The 25,978-nt window shown below is 42.5% G+C and overlaps 1 protein-coding gene across 2 annotated transcripts in view; it reads right to left on the bottom strand.

The window, feature by feature from the left end:
- Positions 1-25,978, bottom strand: part of MARCHF10 (membrane associated ring-CH-type finger 10) — an 82,634-nt gene that overhangs the window by 13,985 nt on the left and 42,671 nt on the right. The window contains exons 4-7 of one of the 2 annotated variants that reach the window (XM_004374437.1): positions 23,731-23,883; positions 14,687-16,106; positions 8,428-8,594; positions 5,889-5,998 (exon numbers count right to left, since the gene is read on the bottom strand). In XM_004374437.1, coding sequence (XP_004374494.1) covers positions 5,889-5,998; positions 8,428-8,594; positions 14,687-16,106; positions 23,731-23,883 — 1,850 coding nt within the window. The remainder of the gene's footprint in view (positions 1-5,888; positions 5,999-8,427; positions 8,595-14,686; positions 16,107-23,730; positions 23,884-25,978) is intronic. The other variant, XM_023729379.1, reaches the window with a different exon arrangement.

Below are 25,978 nucleotides of genomic sequence, written 5' to 3'. Positions count from 1 at the left end.
GGATGGAGCAGAGCCAGGCCTGTGTTTCCGAGCCATGCCAGCCAGAGGCCCGCTGAGACCCTCCCGTGCTGCACTGGGAAGACAGCAGGAGCACATCTCTATCACACAGTGGGTGAAGGCCTCCAGAACTCATCTCGCACAGAATGTGCTGTTGTGTAAGATGGGCAGCCTGAGGCCCTGGAGTGCCATGACTTTGGGCAAAGAGACTTAACCGCACAAGGCCAAAGTGACTTCATTTATAGAAGAGGAGAAGCAATCCCTGCTCTTCCTGACTCCCCAAGGTGTTATGATAAAATGAGCAAAGAGAAGTAGAACAGGTATTTCACAAAGCAAAACCGTCCTATGTGAAGCAAGGATTAAAGACAGGATTCAGGGAAACCAACTGGGTGTAAGATCTGTGAGGGCAAGGGCCAGATCCGCTTCGTTTGCTCTTGCATGCTTGCTGCCTAGCCCAGTGCCTGGTACATAGTACATGCTATATACATAGCAATACACAGATGTTGAGGGTACAGAAGACAGAATGAGAAAAAAGGTATAATTTTGGACCCTATGGTGGTCCATTCAGACATGACTTTTGACTTTAGTGGTTCCAACTTCAACGTGCATCAGAATCACCAGGAAGGCCTGTTAAAACACAGTTTCTGGGCACACCTACACCCACCAGAGTTGTGGTTCAGTGGGTCTGGGATAGGGCTGAGAACACACATTTCTAACAAGTTCCCAGGTGATGCTAATGCTTCTGGTCTGGGGACCACTGATGTTTGAGAACAACTGCTCTAAACTAAGGGCCAACAGTTAGTAGCCCCTGCCGAGGTGTACAGAACCAAAAGAGGACATGCTCTAATCTAAGCCCCTCCACACTCTCAAGGACCACTGACAGTGCCCATTGGATGCCTAAAGGGCACGGCAGTCAGATCCTGAGGAAGGTATCAGTCTCAGATGTCTAAGACCTCACCCCCAAGGGTCTTAAACATCTCTTCTGCTGAGAGGCCCTCTGTGGTCCCGAGACCAGGTCAGACTCCTCTGCAGATGTTCCTCCAGCTGCCTGCGCACCTGTGTCCTGACCCTCCCACACCACGGTTATTGCTCACTTATGGTCTCCCCGTTAGAAGGCAGCGACTGTGCTGGTCCTGTGCACCATGGCATCTCCAGAACAGTGTCTGACATACAGTAGGCACTCAGCGAGTGTTTTATAAGATAGTTACCACCATCCACTACTGTCCCCCATTTGGCAAATCAGTCTTATTATATTGGGGCGATGATGATTCTTGGCGGAAAGTCTTTGCACCACATAAATTGACAACTATCTTACGAAACGGTTCTAGTCCCATAGAGAAATGCTGGGACTATTAAGAATGCTATTCTTAATCCTTAAAGAAGCAAATGATGGGATAGAAATGGATGGGTGACATGGAGTACCATTCTCTGTAAGAAAATGACTTCAATCAGTCAATCAGCACATTCAAAAGTGTCACTTTCTCCACAGCTGGCTTCATGCCACCACATGGGGTTGTTGTGGACCAAGCCAGGGGAGGAAAACTGTCATGTCAACTTTAATGACTTTCTAGAAAAGTGGGGCAAAAAAATAAAGAAGAAAAACAAAACACACACAGTTAGTTAAAATTCTCTCTTATGCATATTCTACCACAGTACTTTTTACTGTGGTAAAATATGCACAATATAAACTTTTATAAATGTATATATTTTATATATTATATATTGATACCTGACCCCAACCCAGACAATTACATCAGAATATCCGGGGTTGGGATCTGGGTATCAATATTTTAATAGATCAAAAAGAAAAAAAAGGACATTAAGTTAAATGTTAAAAGTTATCATTGTGGGAAATTTTTGTGTGTGTTTATGATTTTCATAATTAGAGTTAAACAAAATTAAAAGAAAACTAAATGGGAAAAATGCATTAAAAAAAAGTCGCGGTCACTTGAGAGCTAGGCTGAGCTGAAAGCAGCCCTAGGCCTTTTCTAGTTTTGTTACTTTCCTTTTACTGGCCTAGATTTGGCACCAGCCACTCTCCTTCTCGAGAAGGGAACCCATTGCCGAAGAGTGAAGAGCACTGAAGGTTGGCTAAGGGGGCCCAGATGAGCCAAGGTTTGGGAGTGGGGAAAGGGCTAGGGCCTCAGAAGCACAAGGGCATGCATCAACCCCCACAGCCAGGCTGAGGGGCCTCCCCAGCTGGGCTTGTCTCCTCAGTAGGCTCACGGTGCCTGGAGTGAGCTGAAGTTTTATTACATCCTAGGTATCTTTGTGTTAAACAACAGTTACCTCAGTCTCTATCCACAGAAAATTACTGAACTCATCTAAGTCACACTTTTCTTGTGTCTTGAGTTTAACTAAGCAAACAGACACTATTATAGTCACAACAGGCCATCAGAACTGCTGGAAGAGTGTGAGCCCTCAACTGCTTTCCATCAGCAGATAAATATCGCACCTTGGCCCTTGTAACTGTTGTTCTCACACAGGGTAGGTCTGTCAATCTAGTTTCCACTGGTGATTATAATGAGGGGTGTTTTCAAAAGGCTTTGGTGATCTGTCAAGTTCTCACTGAAACAAATTTAAAATTGTTTCTACTTCCATGTAGAATAATTCCCATGCTGGATATTTTCCATTTTCCCCTCCAGAGCTACTTTCTATCCTGCTTTGTGCCCTAGAGGCTGACCTCAATGGATTGCATCAACTAGGCTTCCTTGCCCTCTGGTTTCCTGTTGGGTTTGGCCAATGGGAAGCACTGGCAGAAGACCAGACAGCGGGAGGAGAGAGAGGCTGGGGTGCTTACTCCCACTGTTTCCTTTCTGCCCGAAAGTGGTACGGCTGTGGTTGCTTTCCGCTACTGAAGACCACTTGCTGTTGGGTGACCTTCTCCTACAGCCACAGCCCTCCCAATCCCAGTAACTGCTCCTTCCCCTTGTCATTTCAGGCCTAGGTGTGGTCATTTTGCTGGTCTCAGAGTGCTTCACCATTCCTCATTGTTTTCTCTTACTGCCTACATTTTGGCCCTTCATTCAGCTCTCATCAATCACCTCCTCGGAACATGCCATTATCTATTTCCTGCTCTAGCTAACACAATTACTTTCACAGTTCTTTCTAGAATGTGCTTGTAGCTGGTCATCTCAGCTAGGAGGCTGAAGTGAGGCTGAGGATATGGGTATGACCCCTGTGTAGGTCAGTTAGCTTTGTTGAATGGCGGACTCTAGCCTGGTACCTGGTGCACTTTAGCTTTCTCCCTTGAGTGCCAAAGAGATTGGACATCTCTGTGGCTGTAACAGCGCAGTTCTTATTTACTGAGAGCCTTCTCTGTACAGGCACTGTATTATGGGAAGTACTTGTGGCTTTTCCTACCTCCAGCCTCCCCCTTCCTACAGATGAGAGAACTGAGGTCCAGAGAATTTATGTAGCTTCCCTAAGGTCACACAGCAACCTTGGGGAAGGGAGTAAGATTTAGGTTCAGATCTTATTCAAAGTCGGTGTGCTTTTTGGTGGACCAGGTTGCCTCTGGCTACATGAGTGCAGAGATTTCAGTTCAACTGGAAAAATTTGCTGTTGGTGGTCCAATACCATAAATATCACTGATAAAGGAACCGTATATGGTAGCAGCAGCCTGGCAGCAGCAGAACAATATGGAAATGCTTGAGATCAGAAGGAACCTTTACAAAACAAGGCATCCCCCCGGACTGACAGTATTTGTGATGTACGCACGCTATTCTGGTAGAATCCGGTTAACCGGGCCTCATCTGGACTTCTTCTTCTCAGGAAACCTGACAGGCTCCAGTTCCTGAAATGACCTGTGTTTTGAGATGACCACACGGGCTGTGTCTGCATGCTGGCTGGCACCTTGACCTCAGCCACTCGCAAGGCCTGGTTCCTTCCAGTACTTTGACTCCAACATTCTCAGGGTCCAAGGATGTTAGTTGTTTCTGTTTCTCATCTCAGCTCTCTGTCTGGGGGCATGACTGAGCGATGAGAGACCCTCAAGTCTCAAAAACAGATGGACTGAAAATACTGTATTTATTTCTCAGGAAATCCTCTGTGGCTTTTTTTTTTTTTTTTTTTGCCAATCTCCTGAGGTCCAATCTCTGCAATTCTGCTATGTTGTACAGCATTATGTCCATTATACCAAGCTTGCTAATTGAGCTGTTCAAATCTTCTCATTTCTTATCAATTTTTTTTTGGCACTTATGTCTAGCAGCCTTAGGGTTTTAAAAAAGGAAACTGCAGAATTGCCCAGAATTGTACAGATCATTTTGACTCAGCTTTGCTTTTTACAAAAAAAAAGGTCTGGATACAGCTAATGCTGTGAGAGTTGAAGTGACATTTGACTGTTAACAATGATTTTATAGTTTTAGAACTGTGCGCTTTACAGTCGTGACTATTAATCATTTTTTCCAATCATGTTATGAGGGAGGTCAGTCTTAAATCATAAGGGCAATTATGGGCAATTCTTATTTGAAAAATACTTATTGACTGCTCATCATGTGCAAGGCATCTTCTTGACCACCACTGTCCAACAGAAATATAATGTGAGCCACAAATGCCAACCACATCTATAATCTGAAAATGTCTAGTAGCCACGTTAAAAAAAGTAACAATGAAAACAAACAAAAAAAAAAACAGGTGAGATTAACTTTAACAATATATTTTCTTTAACCCAATATATCCAAAATATTATCATTTCCACATATAATTAATATAAAAATATTACTATTACGTTTTTCTCTTTTTTTTGTTGTTGTTCTTAGTCTTAGAAATCTGATGTGTATTTCACACAGCACATCTCTATGAGCTCTAGCCACATTTCAAGTACTCAGTAGCCACACGTGGCCTGTGGTTTCAGCATGGGGCAGCACAGTTCTATATGGAAGATCGTTTGCCTGAGAATTGGGTGATTAACTGTTATCCCGGGCATAAATCACACCCCTCTACTACCGCCTAAGGTTAACTGACTCTTTTCACAGTATTAGAATTATAATCAAAATGCCCCAGTAGAGTTAATTCACTAGGTGTTAGAAAGCACACAGTAGGCAAAGAGTTAACGAGCTCAGCTTCTAACTGAAAGGTCTCTGAAGGTTCAAGTTCACCCAGAGGCGCCTCTGAATAAAGACCTGGTGATTTACTCCAGAAAAATCAGCCATTGACAGCCCTATGGAGCACAGTTCTAACCTGACACGCATGGGGTCGTCATGAGTCAGAATCGACTGGCCAGCACTGGTAGGCACTTCACACGTGTTTATTCACCTTGAATAAACTGGTTCCTTATTACCCCAGAGTCACTTGATGTTAAATAGGGAACCATCTCCAAGAACTTGACTTGCTGTTTTCCTCTTGTTGTTATTAAACTTAAATCGTTGTTGCTGTTGTGTGCTGTCGAGTCGAGATTCAGGCTCACAGCCACCCTGTATAATAGAGTAGAACTGCCCCATAGTGTTTCCTAGGCTGAAATCTTTATGGGAGCAGATCTCCAGGTCTTCGCTCCCGCGGAGCTGCTGGTGGGTTTGAACTTACAAACTTTTGGTTAGCAGCCAAGCCGTTTAACCACTGTGTCATCAGGGCTCCTTAAACTTAAATTACTTCAGCCATTTTTGGGGAACTTGCTAAACTTTTTGCTACTTCTGTGTGTCTAGTTGGCCACTGCAGCTTTCTACTTTTGCCCCTGACAGCAGGGTGACCTAAACCCAGGACAACCAAGGCTTTCCAACTCTTCCAAGTTCTAATTTAGTGGCAGACCTTGTCCAAGGAGCGAGCTAAATGGACATTCTCAGACTCACACCACACAAGGTCATCTACATTCCTGAAACCGAGTGAGGTGAGTTTGTTCCTGCCTGGCATGCCCAGCCAGCAGAGGAGGGCGAGTGGGAGGAAGTGCTTCTTACCCGGGATTGCTGGTGCTTCTGGTAGAACTCGTTCATGTTAAAGTCCTCCAGATCGACCAGCAGGCCTTGCTTACACATTTCGCACGTTTTCACGGCGCCTAGATCCGCTCCTTAAATTAGATAAAGAATTGTATGTTACATATAACCCTAGGTTTGCTTGTGTTGGCACTTTGGACAGATGATATTTTGAGAGCAAACCTGTGTGTGTTATGAATTCTGAGCGTCAGTGACTTTCATTTACAAGCCAGCCATGTTCTGTGGAAAATGACCTTGTGTCTGAGATCTGAAAAATGTCTTTGTAATCATTTTCATTATTATGCAAGCTTCATATAAGTGAAATTTCCATGACTTTTAAATAACAGGTCTTGCTTTCTATTTAAATATAAACATAATGGCTCATAAAATTGGAACTGCTACATGGAGGCTAAGTCTATAACATAGATGTTTACAAAAAGAGTGAACATTGGGCCCATGCCATTTTTCTTTTTTTTTTTCTTGCAGACCCAGCACAGGTCCAAGGAAATAAATCAGTAAGGACCAAAGGGATGGGAGAAGTTATCTTCAACCTGCAGCCTAAAAATCTGCCTCTATTGCTCTGCCCAGGTGACATTCCCACCTGAAAACAGTGAGGGAGCCAGGGGTCAGGTGTGAGTACTAGTTATAACAGTACCTAGCGCCAGGACTAAGCTGAGCTCAGACTCATTTGGGAAAAGAAACCCGAGAAGGCTTCCTTTGTTGCTGGGTTGTGTGTGTGTGTGTGTGTGTGTGTGTGTGTGTGTGTCTGTGTGTCTGTGTGTCTGTGTGTGTGTTGTAACATGTGCATGCTAAATCAGCATTTTTTTCTCCACTTAACTCTATTTCCCAATGCGAATGTGGAAGATGTAGACTCGTGGCTGTATGTCCACACAAACTCTCTGCCATACACTTTTTTCTTGAGTGTAGTTGCTGCATTTTGGCTAGTGATATACTGCTGTTTATTTTATGCATTAGAAAATAGAGGACTAATTAGTTACCTGCCTTTACTTGGTAAAGATCGGGTTTGTGCAGTTTTACAGCCTAGTTCTATCTTTCTGTGCTGGGAATATAAAGAAATAGTAAATAAGGGAGACTTTTCAAAGGACAAGGCTACACAGTGATCCCTTATCTATATTTTGTTTGATTTTTTCTTTTTTTTTTCTTTTTTTTTTTTAGCATCATTCTGTAATGCTTTAGGCTCCTGAATGTACCATGTGTCTTCCAACCTAATCCTGCTGAACATACCCATACTAGCAATGGCATTTACAAGCATTTAGCAACACTTTCATCACACATGTCTCGAGTACTTTTTCTGCACTAAATGCTTAATTGGCCCAAATTTCTAGTAAGATAAAGCATTGTATGGCAGAGTCATTAGCAACCCAAGTCAACTGGTTTCTTCGCTCTCCAAAGGACTGAGTACCTTGCTTGGCCTGTGAATGTGCATTTAAGCATCTTGGGCAGCAGAACTACATTCTCATGCTAGGGAAGGTGCATTCGTGGAAAAAGAGCTTCGGGGATGAGGCAATTAATACAATTACCCCCAGACGCTCATTCCTCTGCTCAAATGGCACGCTGTTTTGGCGAGGGGCAAGGCAACACCCCATGGGGACAGGGCGAAGCTGTGGGTCTGTCTCCTACAGTGATAACCAAAGAGGAGATCGTGCAAGAGAGAAATAGGATCTGGCTACACGGTAAAAGTTTTCTGAGAGGCGTGTCGGAAAGAGAGAGCAGCTATTTTCTAATCCAGTTGCTCTTTGCACGGATGTCTCATTTTTTTTGTTAAAGTTGCTCTCATTTCTGGAAGCATGTCTTGAAGAAACCTCCTGTTCACTGCCAAGAAAACTACAGCAGACCTACTGATGGGGCTATATTTAGGTTATAACCTCCACAGGGAGTTGAGAAGGGGCTTCACACCCAGTTATAAGATGTTAAAGGGAGCTGACAAAACCAGCACACGGAACTCTCTGCTGAAAATGGCTTTAGAAAATGAGATCAGCTCTCTTCCCGCCCCGACTGCAAAAAGGCAGCTCTGCTCAGTTGCTGAGGTGGCCCCCTCCCCTTCCCCCATAGGAAGGCAGCAGAACTGTGTTCTGGGGTTTCTCATGATGGGTGCTGAATTATTTTTGCCAGGCATCTGCTAGCTGGGCATGGCTGCCGTGCGCTTGCTGAGGCTCAGCTACTGACCCATTTCTTCTATTTCCTTTCTCCTGGGAGGCAATCTTAGCATCTCTGCTCAGGCCTTGAGCAGGGTAGGATTCAAGAGCATAAGGTTGCAGATTCCTCTCTCAGACTTGCAAAAGAAGAATCATTTTCCTCTTGTAATTAAAAGAAAGGGTTTAGACCCGCTGATTATCTATCAAGGCTGTGAGCAGAAACACTGGGCTCTGCCACGTTTCCCCAAGTTTCTGCTTGGGTGGGGAGGGGGACAGTGAGCTGTTGACAGGGCTCTGTGCCCCACACTGTGGTGTCTCATATTAATTATATGTCGTTGCACGTTTGCCGCTCTTCCTTCCCCACCTACCTGATGTTATTTTCACTTGCAGCCACTTTTTCAGGCACTCTTGATGAACAAACCGCAGGCTTCCCACACAGCCGCAAGGCTCCAGGAGGGGGTTGGTGGGGGAACCCCCGGCTATCTGACAGATGCGACACAAGTCTCCCTCCTCCTCGGAGTCCTCCTCCAGGAGACTAAACGGAAAACAAGCCCCCGTGACCAGGCGTCTACACGTTTGCAGTTTCCACAAATATCCATTTCCAGGGTGTTAGTGAGGGAAAGACGAGAGAACAATCCCCCAACCCTCTGCCCACCAAGGCTTCTGGGGCTCACCTGCTTCTGCCTCTGACCCCCACCGAAAATTCTTCCCAGTCTGGTTATTGATGATAGATGCAATAATTCTCATATCAGCTCCTTTGTAGTTATTGATACTTATGGGCTAACCAGTGGCACAGTGGTCAAGAGCTCAGGCTGCTAACTAAAAGGTCAGCAGTTCGAATCCACCACCCGCTCCTTGGAAACCCTATGGGGCAATTCTACTAGGTCCTGTAGGGTCACTATGAGTTGGAATCGACTCAACAGCAATGGGTTTGGTTTAGGTGACGGGCTGACTAAGAGAACCAGATGTGCTGTTATGATCAGCCAAGAAGTGTGAGAAAGGGCTACAGGGGGAAACAGGTCTCCCTGCCATAGCTGTCGTGAGGAAGTTGGTATAGTGATGAGTATGTGGGATTTGTCATCAGGGCTTCTACGTTTGAAGCCTGCCCCTGAAACTTGTGAATTGTGTGACCTTGGACAGGTTACATAAACTTACTTAAGATGAGTTACCATCCTCAGCTGTAAAATAAAGATCATGACGATAATAATTCTACTACTACCAACTTCACAGGGTTGCAGGCAGACTGGATGCAATGGTGAGGGTGAACTTGTTTTGCAAATTGTAACATGCATCCAACATCTGGTAAAATATTTTCACATTAAAAAAATCAAAACAAAACCAGTTGCCACTGAGTCAATTCCGACTCAAGGCAACGCCACGTGTGTCAGAGTAGAACTGTGCTCCATAGAGTTTTCAAGGGCTGATTTTTCAGAAGTAGATAGCCAGACCCTTCTTCCGAGGTGCCTCTGGGAGGCACTTGAATGCCAGGCTGTCGGTTAGCAGCCATTTGTACCACCCAGGCCACCAGCTAGCTGCTGGTTTGGATGAACGATGAACCAACAAACCTGGACATGAGCTCACCAATAACACACACTCGCCAATAAATTATGGCAATATTCCAGAATGTTAGCTGCTGGAATCAGATGAAGATAGATTTAATGAAAATGTAAGCAAATATATTTGTGTCTAATAAATGGTGGATGAAGAATAGATGACTTTTAAGAAGCCTTTGACAAGGTTAAACACAAAGGCTGGTTTTTTTTTTTGTTGTTGTTGTTCTTTTAGAATCCTCCTGCGACCGGGGATTGCCTGGTCAAGGAAACTGGCTGGAGACTAAAATCAGAGGTGAAGAAGAAATGGACATTACTCTGGATATAGAAGTATATGCTAAGTTTCTTAAGTGACTTTCTTCCCCAAGAAAGGGAAGCTCAATGAAAAGGAGCAGAATTATGGAGTTTTTCATTATGGATATTCTGAATATTTAAAAAATATTTTCAATATTGAAAATCGTGGTGAGATTGCAAATAAGTAAAACTTTCCTGAAGAGCAATTTGACAATATACATTAAAAGCCTTAAAAATGTACATTCCCTTTCATCAGCAATTACACATTTAAGAAGCTATTCTAGTTAATTAACTATGGATTTGCTCAAAAAGGAGACGAATCAAATTACAAGACACATTCAATATAAAGTCAGCAGTCCTTAAAATAACTTGCATAACGCCGTAAGAATCAAAAGTGATTTGAAAAGGAAGACACGAAACTTATTCACAGTTGAAATGATTTTCTACATAGCAAACCCCAAATACTTTACAGACAAAATATTAGAATCAAAAAGAGGGTTTAGCAAGAATACAGACAAAATATACAGTCAACTGTATTTCCATACACCAGCAACAGTTAAAATTATAATTTAAAATAGTTTTCAATAACAAACAACAAGTATCTAGGGATTAAAAAACAACAACAACCCGGTTGCTGTCAAATTGATTCCAACTCATGGGAACCCCATGTGTGTCGGAGTAGAACTGTGCTCCATAGGAATAAACAAACAAAACAGGTGCAAGACTTTTATAAAGAAAATCACAAAATGACACTGAAAGGCATTAAAGAAGACATAAATAAATGGAGAGATGTGCTATACTTATGGAACAAAGACTCAGTATCTCAAAGATGTCAATATGTCCCAAAATCACCTATAGGGTCAATGCAGTTCCAATAAAAATCTCCAAAAGCTGTTTCTTGAAAGTATAGTCACAGACTGTTAAAGAAGAACAAAGCAGAGGGGGAGGCTTTGTATCATCAATTATAAAGACATAGAACTGTAGACATTAAGATGGTGTGGAATTGGATTAGGGAAAGACGAAAAGACCAATGGAATAAAATAGCCCTGTAACAGGCCTGCACATTTGTAGGCATGTTATGTACGACAGAGGTGGCCCTGCAGATCAGCGGGGAAAGAACCTGGGACAATTTCCCCTTACAGTACTCATAAAGGGGAAACAATGAATCTTACCTCATACTACACTTTAAAAATCACTTCTATTTAAGTCCAAAATCCACTTCAAATTAAGTACAACATGTGCAACGTAAAACTAGAGATTTTAGAAGAAAATATGAAGAATATCGCAATGACCTCAGGTTAGGAAAGGATTTCTTCATTAAGACAATATGCAAATCACAATCCATAAAGAAGAAGATTGATACATTTGACTACGTTAAACTTAAGAATTTATTTTCATCAAAAGACATCTTAAAGAAAAGACATGACAAATTGGGACAATATTTTTAACACGTAACTGTCAAAGGATTAGACTGCTAGCCAGAATATATAAAACCAAGTCAAACCTGTTGTCAGAGAGTCAATTTTGACTCATAGCGACCCCTTCAGGACAGAGTAGAACTGCCCCGTAGGGTTTCCAAAGAGCGGCTGGTGGATTTGAACTGCCTACCTTTTGGTTAGCAGCCAGGCTCTTAGCCACTGTGCAACCAGAGCCCCAGATATATAAAGGACTCCTAAAAGAAATAAGAAAAATATTCTAAAAGAACAATTGGCTAACGATATAAATAAATATTTCACAGAAAAAGAAACAATAACAACATAAAGTTGATTATAAAACAAAGTTGACATTTAAATGATGCTACCTTCATGAACAGTCATGAAAATGTATACTAAAGCCACAATAAAATACCATTTTATTCCCACCAGTCTGGCAAAAAAAAACTGAAAAGCCTATCAACACAAGTGTTGGCGAGGATGTACAGTATTATCCATTACTGGGGGACAATAAACTGGCATTTAGTGCAATATGCTACCCAGCAGCCCAGCAGTTCCACTTCTAGATAAATATTCTACAAAACTCTTGCTCATATGCACCAGGAGACATTACAAGAATGTTCATGCAATGCTGTTTGCAGAAAACTGTAAACAACACAAATGTCCAACGACAGGAGAATGGCTGAATTGTAGCATATTCATACAATGGAAGACTTTGCAATGGTGCAAGTGAATCAACTAAAGCTGAAGATACCAACAAGGATGCATCTCACTAACAATGTTTAAGGGGAAAAGCAAGTCACAGAAGACTAGAGAGGTAAGCTTCTGTTTCTACAGGTTAAAAAACACATAAAACTACACAATCTATTGTTTAGGAACACATATATACCTCATTTTTTTACACAAATAACATGTGCGCTACACATTTTTTGCCAATTGCACAACCCCCCCACCCCTGCACTATTTTTATAAGCACGCTATGCTGCTCGTTATATGTGTGAATGAGTTATTTGCGTGGGCATGTTATTTGTGAAAAAATACGGTACGTATGGTAAAACCATAAGGCAAAAAACCCCAAAACAGAACAAAAAAAAGAGAAATAATACATGAAATACAGGGATAATCTCCTGGGGCGGGGGGAGTTGGTGGTGGGGAGGTGAGTGGGTGAGGGGCTCATGAGGGTTCCAGTGTGCCAGAAATGTTCTATTAAGTTAGAGGGTGGGCATAGGGGTGTCTGATTTCTTTTTGATATTCTTTAAAGTGTACATGGAGTCCCTGGGTGGCAAAAACCATTCAGCGCTGGACTGCTAGCCGAAAGGTTGGTGGTTCAAACCCACCCAGAGGCGCCTTGGAAGACAGGCCTGGTGATCTGCCTCCAAAAGGTCACAGCCTTGAAAATCCTATGGAGCAGTTCTACTTTGCACACATGAGGTCGCCATGAATCAGAATCAACTGGACAGCAACTAATAACTAAAACCACCAAAGTATAAGTATATCCATGTGCTATATACTTATTTTTGTGTATGGTATATTTCAGACTAAAGTAGTTAATCAAGAAAAAATGTTATAAGAATGTAAGTGACATTGAGAAATGGACTCGAAATATTAAATTGTATTGTAAATCCTATTGTAAAACAAAACGTGCCAAACAAAAAAACCAAACCTGTTGCTGTCGAATCGATTCCAACCCATAGCAACCCTGTAGGATAGGGTAGAACTGCCCTATGGGGTTTCCAAGGAGCGGCTGGTGGATTCAAAACTGCCGACCTCTTGGTTAGCAGCTGTAGTGCTTAACCACCGCGCCACCAGGGCTCCACAATATGTGCCAAAACCAAAACACCTACCTGTTGCCGTCAAGTCAATTCTGACCTAACTGCGTTTATATGCGAAGAAAAAAGACTGGAAACAAGGTTTTTAACAGTGTTTATCTCTGGATGTGGGGTTATAGGTGATTTTTATTCTAAGGTGATATTTTTAATATTTCCTAGAATGAATATTTTTGAAACAATAAGAACATAAAGTTGATCATATACAGAAGAAAGAGAGTGTCTGGTAAACTAAGAAGTACACAAATAATAGCTGTCTCATGTATTACCATGCCTAGAAGTGGATATATTTTAAAAGAAATTATTTTTTAGGCATCACTTTGGAATAGTGGAAATCTAGACTCCTGACAAGTGGGTGTGAGGTGCATTATTGGGGAGGTGAGGATGGGTAAGGGTGAGGCCTCTTGGCCCTTAACAATGGGTTGGTCTTCTGGTAGCTCATTTTATATAGGGGAAAAAAAAAAAAAAAGGTGCTGCTAACTAAAAAGTTACTTCATTATTAGAAATGAATAAAAGACAAATAGGAGTATGTATTCTTATGTATCTTGTTTTCCTCCTCCTTCTTACATTTCTAATTCACTGCTGTGGAATTTTCTCAGGTACAAATGAATATCAATATGATAATTAATGGTCCAAGTACGCCATACTAACATATACAGAGAGAGCTCACATTCAAATAATCAATTCCCAGATCTGGTAAGCCAAGATCTGGGCATGGTAAACACCTATCAGAAATGAAATGGTAGAACCCTGACGTGCTGTTTAATGATAGCTTAAAAAAGGATCAGATTTCATAGCTGTAAATATCCCAAAATCATCTCACAAGAAAGGAAAGATCAAAGAAAAGGGCAATTAAAAAAAAAAAAAAAGATGTGACTTCTCTTTCTGTCATGCATGAGAAAGAGCACAGAAAACGGAAGCAGTGGTTACCCTGGCACAGCCTTTCAGAGAACCGAGGTAACTATGGTAACTGTTTGGGATTGGCCTTTTAGTTTGGAAGGTTCAAATTCTAGAACTGTTGGTTGGATTTGCGCTAAGTCCCGTGGGGGAGAGCTGTGAACTTCAAGTGCTGAATGGTTTATTCTCTAGGGATTTAGCAACCTTTTCGAAAAAAATCTTGGTTCTTAATTGCTGGTGAGAAGAGCTAACTGTATGCAGTCATCAGAAACCCTTTTACTTGGCAAACTTGCCTTTCTTCAAGTTATGGCATTAAAGAAAAAAACATTTTGGGCATACTTCAGAAATTGAGCAGGAACACTGAACTTTGCTTATATATATATCTTAAGAGTAACAAAGTAGAGATTGTTTTCTCAAAACAAGCAATCATTAGAATATCAAATAGGGACTATTGATGGTTTAAAATTCCCTTGACCCTCTAATGAAAGCACTGTTTATTTCGGCATTGGCAAAAATGGAATATATAATATATATTAAAAAATATATATATATATTCATATAATTATTCACAAATATATACTTACAAATATGTTTATATGTATTTCACATAATTCTGAAAATTCTCACCTTTCTTGCAATTTCTTGAGTTTCTCAGAGTCTGCCTTTATCTTGGTGGCTTCCTTTTCATCTGGGAAACCGGAGGCTGCCATTCTGTTTCCATTAACATTTTGATTTGGGAAATCAGACACTGCAAAGAAAGAAAAAGGTATATTTTCTTGCAGGGGCTCTGGCATGTGAAACTGGCCTTGTAAGTTCATTCCTGATGGAGAGGAGCTGGAAGAATCCACTGAGGACATGCCACCTTGAGGATTTAGTAAGAGATCTTCTGAATATAATGGAGCCCCCTGAGGTTGGCTTGTTAAGGTATTATCTTCTTCTCCCCTGACATCAAATTCATGTGCACTGTTTACTGGAAAATCACTGTGGTTTTCAGCACTGGCAAATGGATTCCTGCTTCTAATGGGGGACAGTGGTCGACGAATATTAAATCTTGAGTTCCCCTCTGAGTCTGAACTGTGAACTGAAGAAGATGATGTTGACAGGTCTACTGAAATATCATCTCTCAGCGCAGAATGCATTAATGACCCCGGAATGTTATAAGATGAATTCATTGATGATCTCTGAGCTGATGGTCTTCCAGAAAGAAAGCAGTCAAAAGAATTTCTAGAACTGTTTAAATAGTCCTGCCAATCCCTTTCATAATCATGGGAACCAGGCCTATCCAGCACAGAAGTACAATCATCAGGTACATTTTCAACATTGAGACCATCATCTTGTCTGGGTTCAGATTTGGTGTCCCATAAATGAAAGGCCTGTTTCTCAAGTTCACTGTCACCACTGTTAGTCTCTTTAGCAGACTCCCCATCAAGCAACCCAGGATCTTGGAACATCCTTTGCCCAACAGAAGGTTGCTCTGTCACTGGCTGCATTGCGCTGCTTCCTCTAAATAAGCCATGACTAAGCTCACTTCTTCTTAAAGAATTAGCTCTGGACCTTTCAGAATTTCCTTCAAAAGTTTTATTTTTGGTCTGGGTGGCCAGTGTCCCAAGAAATCTACTTCTCTTATGACTGGAAGGAGAACGGGGTGGGTGCATACCCACCAACAGAAGTTCTTCCTCTAAGTGGGTTTCCTCTTCAGTGTCATCATTTTGTCCTCCAGTGTTTAATGAGAAAATGGAATAAAAATCTTCATCTCTGAACCTAAATGGGGCCCTTCTTGGCCCTCCTGTGGTGGTGGATGTGACTGGTGGCCCCAAGGATGCACTCAGTACTTGAGGACTATTTGTTCCTTGGAAGGCCTGGGATAGAGCTGAATGTGGCTCACTCTGGGTAAGAGTACTCCTATCTCCTTTGTTGGCTCTCTCAGAGGTGTTCTCAGCTGTTGTCATCAGCTGTAAGGATGGCACCAAGTTTCTTCTTTCTCGAGTTGGCCTCTTCAGCTTAGTGTCACTTGCCCACAGTGGGCCTTCTTGCTGAACTACTGGATCTGCATTGAGAAAAGACAAAGTTATCATTCTATTATAGCTACCCATGGCTGAAAGGGTGAGAGTCCCTTAAGATAACAAACAAGCCCTGGAAAAGAAACTGCATTGTCAGAACGACTGGAGGCACAAGAAGAGGCTCAGTATAGTTTGCTTCATTTTTACTGCTTCTGAATTCTCTTTTGCATATTTGTGGAGCTTAGGCTGGTTCTAGGGAAGCTTGGGGGACCTTGAGGATACAGATTCTTCCTACAGAAGCCTCAGTAAGACGGTCCAACCCCAGGGCTGGTGCTGGGTAAACCTCTCACTAAATACTGGTTTTCATTCCAGTATTTACTGGAAACGAAAACGGGCACTCCAGGAAGGACTTCTACAAAAACCACCAGTGCTTTCTCATCCAAATTCATTCAACATACATTTATGACACCGCTGCTCCACACCCAGCTTTATAAAGCTTTAAGAAAAGTACAATCTATCTTGGGAGGTTGGGAAGAAGTTTATTTATTTTTCTTATTTTTTTATTTTTAATTATGCTTTAGGTGAAAGTTTACAGAGCAAATTAGTTTCTCATTCAAAAACGTATACACAAACTGTTTCTGACATTGGTTGTAATCCCTGCATTGTGTCAGCACTCCCCGCCTTTTCCTTTCCACTCCGGGTTCCCAGTTCCATTTGTCCAGTTTTCCTGCCCTTCCTGCCTTCTCATCTTTGTTTCTGAGCAAGTGTTGTCCATTTGTTCTTGTATACTTGATTGATCTAAGAAGCACGTTCCTTACGTGTGTTGTTTGTTTTATAGACCTGCCTAATCTTTGGCTGAAAGGTGAACTTCGGGAGTGGCTTCAGTTCTCAGTCAGCAGAGTGTCCAAGGGCCATAGACTTGGGGGTTCCTCCAGTCTTTGTTACATCAGTAAGTCTGGTCTTTTTTTGTGAATTTGATCTTTTATTCTACATTTTTCTCCCATTCTGTCAGGGATCCTCTGTTGTAGTCCTAGTCAGATCAGTCAGTAGTGATAGCCAGGCACCATCTAGTTCAGGAAGAAGGTTATTGACGCGGATGCCCAAGGACATGAATTATTTTGTTTATGGTTACCATTTAGTGGAAATAAAAACTATACATCTCTCATGAAATCATATCTCTTCTTTGTCACTAACCCATTGCCATCAAGCTGATTCTAACTCACAGTGACCCTATAGGACAGAGTAGAACTGACCCATAGGGTTTCCAAAGAGCAGCTGGTGGATTCTAACTGCAGACGTTTTTGTTAGCAACCGTAGCTCTTAACTACTGCGCCCCCAGGGCTCCTTCTTTGTCACTAGCTCCTAGTCAGTTTGTAACCTCTGGCTATAATAGGTTATGCCCCACTCCCATGGAATTGAAGTATGAGGAGCTGTAGAGAGTGGAGGAAAAGTGCCCAAGTGGGTAGGAATTTACACTGGTGAAACTACCTGTTCAAAATTTACCCTTAAAAAATAATAATGCATAAACTCATTTATTGAGGGCTTACACTGAATGGGTCAGAGATCATGCTAATGGCATTACATCTATGTATTTAGGCCTCACAATCCTATGAAACAGGTACCATCATCATACTACATTATAACTGAGGGGACCAAGGCTTAGGGAGGTCAAGTAACTTGTACAAGATCATATTTCTGGTAAGTGATGCAGTAAAGATTTGAACCCAAGCCTGCCTCATAATAGAGTTTGTGTTCTTAACCACTACCCTGTGTTATCTCTTATGAAACTGACTGAACTTTCAGTTTCCTTGTGAAAAACAGAATCCATTTAATTCATCGTGATGTGTGTGTGTGTGTTTTATTGAGGGTCTTTTTTACCCTCCCAATGTGGATAAAACACTGAAAGTACTTCTTCTTCTCTGATTCCACTTACCTTTACTCCCTCCTGACATTTGCCTTCCCCATTTACTCCTGTCTCTGCTATTCTGCGGGGTCTACTGAGGCTCTGCTATCCTTTATCATTCTGCTTCTAAAGTGGTTCACCCTGTAGAGTGGACAGTACTCCACTGGGTCTGGGAAGGTCTGTGTGAGAACAGCTCAGGTTGGTGAAATGCAAATCCTTGGAACATGCAGCTCAGCAAAGGGCCAAGTCAATACTGACTCGCTTTAATTGAGGCGCCTCACAGGGGAGCACCCGTCCGAGTCTCTAATGTCCTAATACTCTGTAAGCCTCTTTTATTGTTAACTGTATGGGACTCTCAGCGACACAGTGTGAATCTTTACTCATCAGCTCTTCTAGAAATCGGTTAAGCTCTCCTATCAGGCTCCTCATGGGTTTTATAAACTACAGTAAGAGATGTATCAGCAATTCAAGGATACTCTGAGCACTTGGCTGTGAATGTATATGAGGGAAGCTAGTGTGCCCACCCTGGATTGGGCTGATGCATATTTTGAGGAACCAATGTGTCTACGTCATGAACTGAGTTCTCCTATTTTTTTGAGGAAAAAAAAAAAAAGAACGGAGGAATCGGAAGTGGAGGCTCTGGTTGATTACTTTTCGTTTTGAATTTGATGACAGGCCTCAAAGATTAGCCAACAGTGCTGGAAACTGGACCTGCTGAAGGTCATCCCCTGAACACACACAACCCACTGAGTAGCAGGGAACTGCCCCTCTCCCTCCAAGCCAATTTAGTCTGATCTTCTGCCCAGGAAAGGTGGAAACACCTAACAGGCAAAAGAATCAGCTAGGGCAGCTTCGGAAAAACAGAAACTGGAAACTCAACGGGGAGCAGATGCTCACTTTACAGAAGCCGCTGAGCTGTCACCCAGTGACACCGGCCTCTGGGGCAGGAGAAGGCTCAGGCTAAGCACTGCGGCTCCTGCGGCTCCCGAAACACCCCAGGTCACACATCTCCACCCCTCCTTGTCACCATAACTGTCTTCCTCCTTAAACACTCCATCAGAGCCTCCATGGTGTATGTGTGTATGTGTATTTCCCCTAAAGGTGGCAGACTGTGCCATTCTATATTTATGCTATTCTAACCCTATTTATTGTGTCTATCAAATAGGGAGCAGATTTCAGTAGCTCTAGGGCTGGGAATAAACACCGAATTTGGCATGCCACGGATATGTTATTCATATACCAGGCCCTACAGATGTTGCTGAATGCCTTTCCGAGGCCCTGCCTGGGCTCCTGCTGTGACTGAAGAGCCTGTCACTACCAGGGGATCTAGATGCAGAGATAAAGCAGAGCAAGCAGCTATCTGCCCCAAGACTATGACTTTGGTCTGAACATCTTCATGTGCTTGACCAATAATTTCCTACATTCCAAAATCCATATACTTTTAATTTTTGTTTTCTGATTATACAAGTATAATTATATGCTTGTTGTAGAAAATTTGAAAGATAGAGATGAGGATAAAGAGGAAAGTAAAAATCACCCATAATCCAAAACTCAGGTGACCTTTGTTACTGTTGTGGAATTCAGGCGTGGGTTGCAAACTCAAGACCCCTGGGCTATTTTCATCCTGCAACTGCCCTTTGGCTCAGCATTTAAACATGAATTAAAAATGAATTAAATGCCTTTAGGTGGAGCATGTATGCTGAGTATCATGGATTGAATTGTGCCTCCCAAAAATCTGTGTCACCTTGGCTAGGCCATGATTCCCAGTATTGTGTGGTTATCCTTCATTTTGTGATCTGATGTAATTTTCCTATGTGTTGTAAATCCTAATCTCTCCCTGTGGTTAATGAGGCAAGATTAAGTTATGTTAAAGAGGATTAAGGTGGGATGCAACACCCTTACTCAGGTCACAGCCCTGATCCATGTAAGGGGAGTTTCCCTGGAGTGTGGCCTGCATCATCTTTTATCTTACAATAGATAAAAGGAGAGGGAAGCAAGCAGAGAGATGGGACCTCATGCCACCAAGAAAGAAGCACCGGGAGTGGAGCGTGTTCTTTGGATCCAGGGTCCCTGCTCTGAGAAGCTCCTAGACCAGGGGAAGACTGATGACAAAGACCTTCTCCGAGAACCGACAGAAAGAGAAAGACTTCCTCCAGAGTGAGCTCCCTGAATTCGGGCTTCTAGCCTCCTAACTGTGAGAGAATAAACTATTGTTTGTTAAAGTCATCCACTTGTGTTATTTCTGTTATAGCAGCACGAGATAACTAAGACATTGGGGTTTACCACAGGCCCCACAGCCTCTGTTGTGTATTTCACCTGCCATACCTGCTGGTTCCCTGAAGGCGTTTGTACTGGGCCTCTTATCTAGAGATACTCGTTGCTGTCCCCAGTCGATTCCAACTCATAGCAACCCTATAGGACAGAGTAGAACTGCCCCATAGGGTTTCCAAGGAGCAGCTGGTGGATTCAAACTGCCAACCTTTTGGTTAGCAGCCGAATGGTTAACTACAGTGCCACCAGGACTCCTATCTAGAGATAAGTGTTGTAATAACCCTTATCTAGAGACAGAGTGCTTTTACAAATTGGGATATTTGTGTATATACAACTTTATATCTTGCTTTCTTTCCCTAAACATTTTATTGTGAGCATTATCTCTTGCCATTAATTATTCTTAAAGAACATGATAACAATTACAAGGGAACATTAAATGAATGTATCATAATTTATTTAACTCTTCCCCTATTGTTGGGCATTTAGGTTGTTTTAAGGTTTTTTTGCTGTCATAAATTCCACCGTGATAAATATCCTTGCTCAGATGATCTTGGACTACATGTCTTATTTTCTTAGAATAGATTCCTAGAAGTGGAATTGCTAGGTCAAAAGGCATGAACTTTCTAAAGGCTTTTGACCCATGTCACCAAATTACTTCCCAGACAGCTTGTACCAAATTACCCTACTAGTAAGATATGAAAGCATCTTCCTCATAACTGTGTCACTGACCATCCATGTCAAGTCCTTGGCACAGCATTTGATACACTGGTGCCCAGGAAATGTTAGCTATTATTTTCAGTACCAGTATTCGCATTAAGGAAACCCTGGTGGCGCAGTGGTTAAGAGTTATGGCTGCTAACCAAAAAGTCAGCAGTTCGAATCCACCAGGTGCTCCTTGGAAACCCTATGGGGCAGTTCTACTCTGTCCTATAGGGTCTCTGTGAGTCAGAATCGACTCAATGGCAACGGGTTTTATTGACATTAAATTATTGAATATTATTTTTAAAACCTTAGCCAATTCAGTAGGATAAAAGTGGTATCTCATGTAAATTTACATTTATTACTTAGTGAGGTTGACATATTTTCCCCGATGTTTATTAGCCACCTGTATCTCTTCCTATGTAAAATTGTCTATTATGCCCCTTTCCCATTTTTCTATTAGGCATTTATGTTTTTCTTATTGATTTGTAAGTGCTTTCTATATTACCTCTTTGTCACACTTGCTGCAAATCTTCTCTCACTGACCTGATTCAAATATCTGGCTCCTACTCCACTTTATGGAAACCACTTTCAAATGTGAGAAAAGGAACTAAACAGAGATGGGTGAGGAAATAATTGGGGGAATATAAGGAGCCCTGGGGATGACAGGAAATTCAGACAAACCCTCAATGGATCCTAGGAAAATGGAAGATGTCTTCTGGGTGAAAATGGAGGATTAGATGAGCCCTGTAGGTCCAGGAACATCTCATGCATGGGGACCCTTACCTTTCAAATTATATGTGAGTGTTCTTCAAGGGCCGTTGGGGAGGTGGCAGAAGAGAAACTAACAGTAGTTGAGTGCCTGCTATAGGGATCTCTGTGCCAGGTGCTGGAGAGTACATTATTTCATTTAATTATTATAACAATGCAATGAGGTGGATATCATTATCCTTATTTTAAGAAAAGAGTGGCTACTTGTCCACCCAAGTTTCTACCACTGGGAGGAGGAAAAGCCGGAATTAGAACTCAAGTCAGGGCTCATATCCTTCCTGACTGGAAGCATTAGATAATTGGGGCCATTGTGGATGTCTAGTTCCTACAGATTCATATATGCTCTAATTAGCCCTAATTCCAAGCCAACCAAATACTACCATGTTCTACTATATATGTGTCCACTACCATATATGCCTCATTTTAAAATAAATGCTACTGTGTTCCTTTGGTAGCAAGGAAGTGTGATGCACAGTGGTTTCCCTAAGGGAGAAGAACAAGTCTATGGCCAGGTTGGCTGTGAAGTGTCACTTTCCTTGAGCCCTAAAGGAGGTTCCATAGGGTCTATTCTTCCTTTCCTTCCTGCCACCACAGGTCAGGGTAACATGGTTAGTAGAGAAGCATGGCTTGGGTCTTAGGATGAACGCTCAGGACTGAAACTTAGAAAAAAGAGGTATCCACCAAACCAGTGTTCCGAAATAAAACATATATTCATTTTGATGGTGGTTCTTACCCATTAAGATCTTGACTCCATATCTGCCCTAGATCAGAGGGGAGAAGATCTCTGCTACCCACAGACATCTATCCTCCTTTCCTGGGTGATGGGTGAGAACTGTGGCCAGGTGAGACCGCCCCCAGAGCTGCTGACTGCTTCTCCACCTCCTCCCCTCCACCCACCACCCACCACCCAAATGCCCTCTCTGAAGGCCACACCACTGGTGTCTACTCACAGCTGTGCATAGTTATTCTCATGGAGTGATGGAAGAGAAAAATAAACTCCTGTTGCTGTTTTTTTCTTTTCCCATTAGTCTCCCTTTCTTTTTTTTCTATATGAGAATATTTACTGGATTGGAAAGTTTCATCCCAATTATTTATGATCAGATCAGGTCACGTGTACAGGACAAAAAGTGTCTATTAAAATATAGAGTCAAAGTTTCAAATCTCAATCTAAGAAGACCCAGTGAAACAGTGGTTAAAGCACTTGACTGCTAACCTAAAGGTTTGTGGTTCGAACCTACCAGTGGCTCACTGGGAGGAAGATGTGGCAGTCTGCTTCCGTAAAGATTTACAGCCTTGGAAACCCTATGGGGCAGTTCTACTCTGTCCTATGGGGTCACTACTATGAGTCGGAATCAACTTGACGTCAGTGGGGTTGGTTTTTTGTTTTTTGGTTTAATCTACTTTTAACAAAAGTTGTTTCTTTCAAAAGTATAGTATGTAATGTTAACATTTGTTTCAACACCACTATCATTCTTCTGTTTCCTGTCACAGCATTGTGGAAATAGTACAATGTTAAAGATCCATAAGACACAACGAGGGTCTTCAGAGTTTAACTAGAACTGAAAGTCAGATCAGGCAATAGACACCAAAATCCAGGAAAAGAGTTTGGGCACCAGAGATCAGAAAACTAAGCAAAAAGACTGGGCAACAGAGGCCAGAACACAGGCAAACCTTGTATACAATAGGAATTTAGAGCTCAAATCTGAATATTGATGGGAATTATAGAATACCAACATCAAACATGGCTTGAACTAACGCATTGGATTTATAACCGTATTGTTTGAGAAAAAACATTATGCAGTATTGAGCCTCAGTAATGAAAAAGCGAGACAAATGGCCCGCCAGCCTTTCTTGAAGAAAAGTAGATCAAATAGTTTGCTTTCAAACCTTTTTATGTGTTTCATTTTAAGGTACACTGTCCTCCACGTAAAAGCACACATGTGTAAAAACCATAAAGAATTCACAGGTAACAGCACCAGTCAGGCCTCCTCTCTGAGGAGCAAGGCATGTGAGCCACGAGCCCTTACCTGCTCCCCTGAGAGCCGACGCCTTCGCCGGCAGCCGTGATTTCTGTCTGCTTCGATCCCCAGACGCTCCCGGGCTCTGCGCTTCTGGGCTGACTGTCAGTCTCTCCAGGTTTGGCCTCCTCTTCCTTGATAAAATCTGTGGTGCCTGGGCTGCTGGAAGGTGCAAAATCTTTTCAATAATTAATTTTTACAGGAAAACAACTTCCAGATAAAGAACGCTCAAAGGGCTCGGCAATGGAGGAGGCAGTTGAGAGAATGGGCCCTGGAGTCAGAGAAGAGCTGGATTCAAAGCTGGGTGAGCTGAGGCAAATGGCTTCATCTCTGGAAGCCTCAGTTTTCCCACCTGTTACATGGAAATAACGATGCCTACTTCACAGGGCTGTTGTTGACTGTGCCTGTGAAGCACTGGGCACAGGGGCAGGCACAGGGCTGTGGTTACCATTAATGAACATGACATCTCATTAGAGATACAGAGTCCCCAGAAGTCTTTTCTTCTGTTAAGTTTCTAGCTTTCAACTCACAGGTGTTGGGATGGGCCTGCTTATAACACTGTCAAGAGCCTTCTAAAGCTCAGACTCACAACCCTGCTGTTCCTCAAGCGTTCATCCAAGTTTGAATCACAACTCATTTTGGACCTGCATATTTACATCCTTGGGTTCTTTATTAACAGCTAACATGGCCTTACAGAATGATTCCAAGCGTCAGGGGTCCGTACACCTTCTTTCTTCTTTCTATGCTACCCACCAACTGTGCTGGGATGATACACTCATAGAAAGACAGTAGTTGAAGTGCTACTGTGGCTTGTATTCCCAATGAATATTAAAAAAATTTTTTTTTTCACAATTTGGATTAGGGTTGCTAATTGGTATGGAGAATCTCAAACTTCTTCTTCACATGTATTAAGTGTGAGTGCCTGTGAGTGTGGGGAAACAGTTTCGGTAATATCCACGCATTGCTACAAAGTTCTTGGGTTCACAAGGCAGTCACATTGTGACTGACGGGACTGAATCCCCCAAGAGAATGTGCCTGACTCATCCCCTTTTGGAATGTTTAGAAATTTCACAAATAGACATAGCCAGGAGGCAGCACAGGAGTAAATCTGGGAAGGGACCCTGCGTTATGTGTGGGAGAGCCCCCATTCTTGGACTTGGAGACAACTGGATTTATGTCCCAAAGTGAAAGTTATGGTTGCATGACTGATTTTCATCCAGATTCAGGAAAGAAAGAAAAGCTCTGTTTGGCAGCCCAGGAAGCCTACCTTAATATGATGATTCGGCACTACCTACTTCTCCTGAACAGCCGCAGGAGGGGAAGGCAGCGGGTTCTGTGGCCCAGAGGGGATCACGTTCCACAGAAAACTTACTAAAATGAAGGGAGTTGCTGGTAGTGTTAGTTCTAAAAGTTGGTAGACCCCAGACTGGTCATCGGTGTGACCGGAAAGGAGAGAAAAGAGTGAAGTTCTCTGGAAAATGAGAATATATTCTTTGGAGGGTGTAGGGTGCTGATTAGACATGATTTCACTGACTGTGGCTGACAGAAGAGGGAGAGGGATCAAGTGCTTCCCAGTAAGGGACACTGCTTTCTCAGAACCAAGATTTGCATTCGGGGCTTCTCCTTTACCACCTGACAAGCGGAAAGACTTCCCGATGCCTTGTCCCTCCCAGATCTCAGAAAAGTCAATAACTGCCTCCTCCCTTTCACTCTGGCTGGCAGAGGAGGAAGCAGTGGGATTCTTATTTACTTAGGAAGAAATAGAGGGAGGACCAGGGAAGGCGCAGGCTTGGGGCTCTGGCCAAGTCTGGGACCTAAGTCAGGACCTGGCCTGAAGATCCTGGTTACAAGGGTTGCACTTTGATTTCCAGGAGGACGTCCAGCAGAATATTAAATTATTATACTTCACACTACCCATCGTCCCCCTACCCCACGCCACCTACACACCCTCATGGGGAGCAATCTTCCCTCCTAGAAGGCCTTTCTTCCCCAGTCTGCACCAGCCAGAGGTTCTTCAAGGTCTGTTTATAGTCTTATGTCCACCAAGTTGGCTCTGACTCTACTTTGGCCAGAACCCTTGTCAAGATTCATATGGTCTTTATAGCACTTAAATGTTCTAAAATGGCTTAATGTGTATCTGTCTTTTCTCTCCAACTAGACTGTAAACTCCTTAAGGATGGGGACCATCTCATACCCAGTGTGTGTGTTGCCCCACAATGCATAGCATCATGCAGGGCAAATAATAACTGCCCAGTGC

Source organism: Trichechus manatus, unplaced genomic scaffold (assembly GCF_000243295.1).
Source record: "Trichechus manatus latirostris isolate Lorelei unplaced genomic scaffold, TriManLat1.0 scaffold00028, whole genome shotgun sequence".
In the NCBI taxonomy this organism is placed as follows: domain Eukaryota; kingdom Metazoa; phylum Chordata; class Mammalia; order Sirenia; family Trichechidae; genus Trichechus; species Trichechus manatus.
Note: the sequence above shows the minus strand (reverse complement) of the source record. Positions and strands in the feature narration are given on the sequence as shown.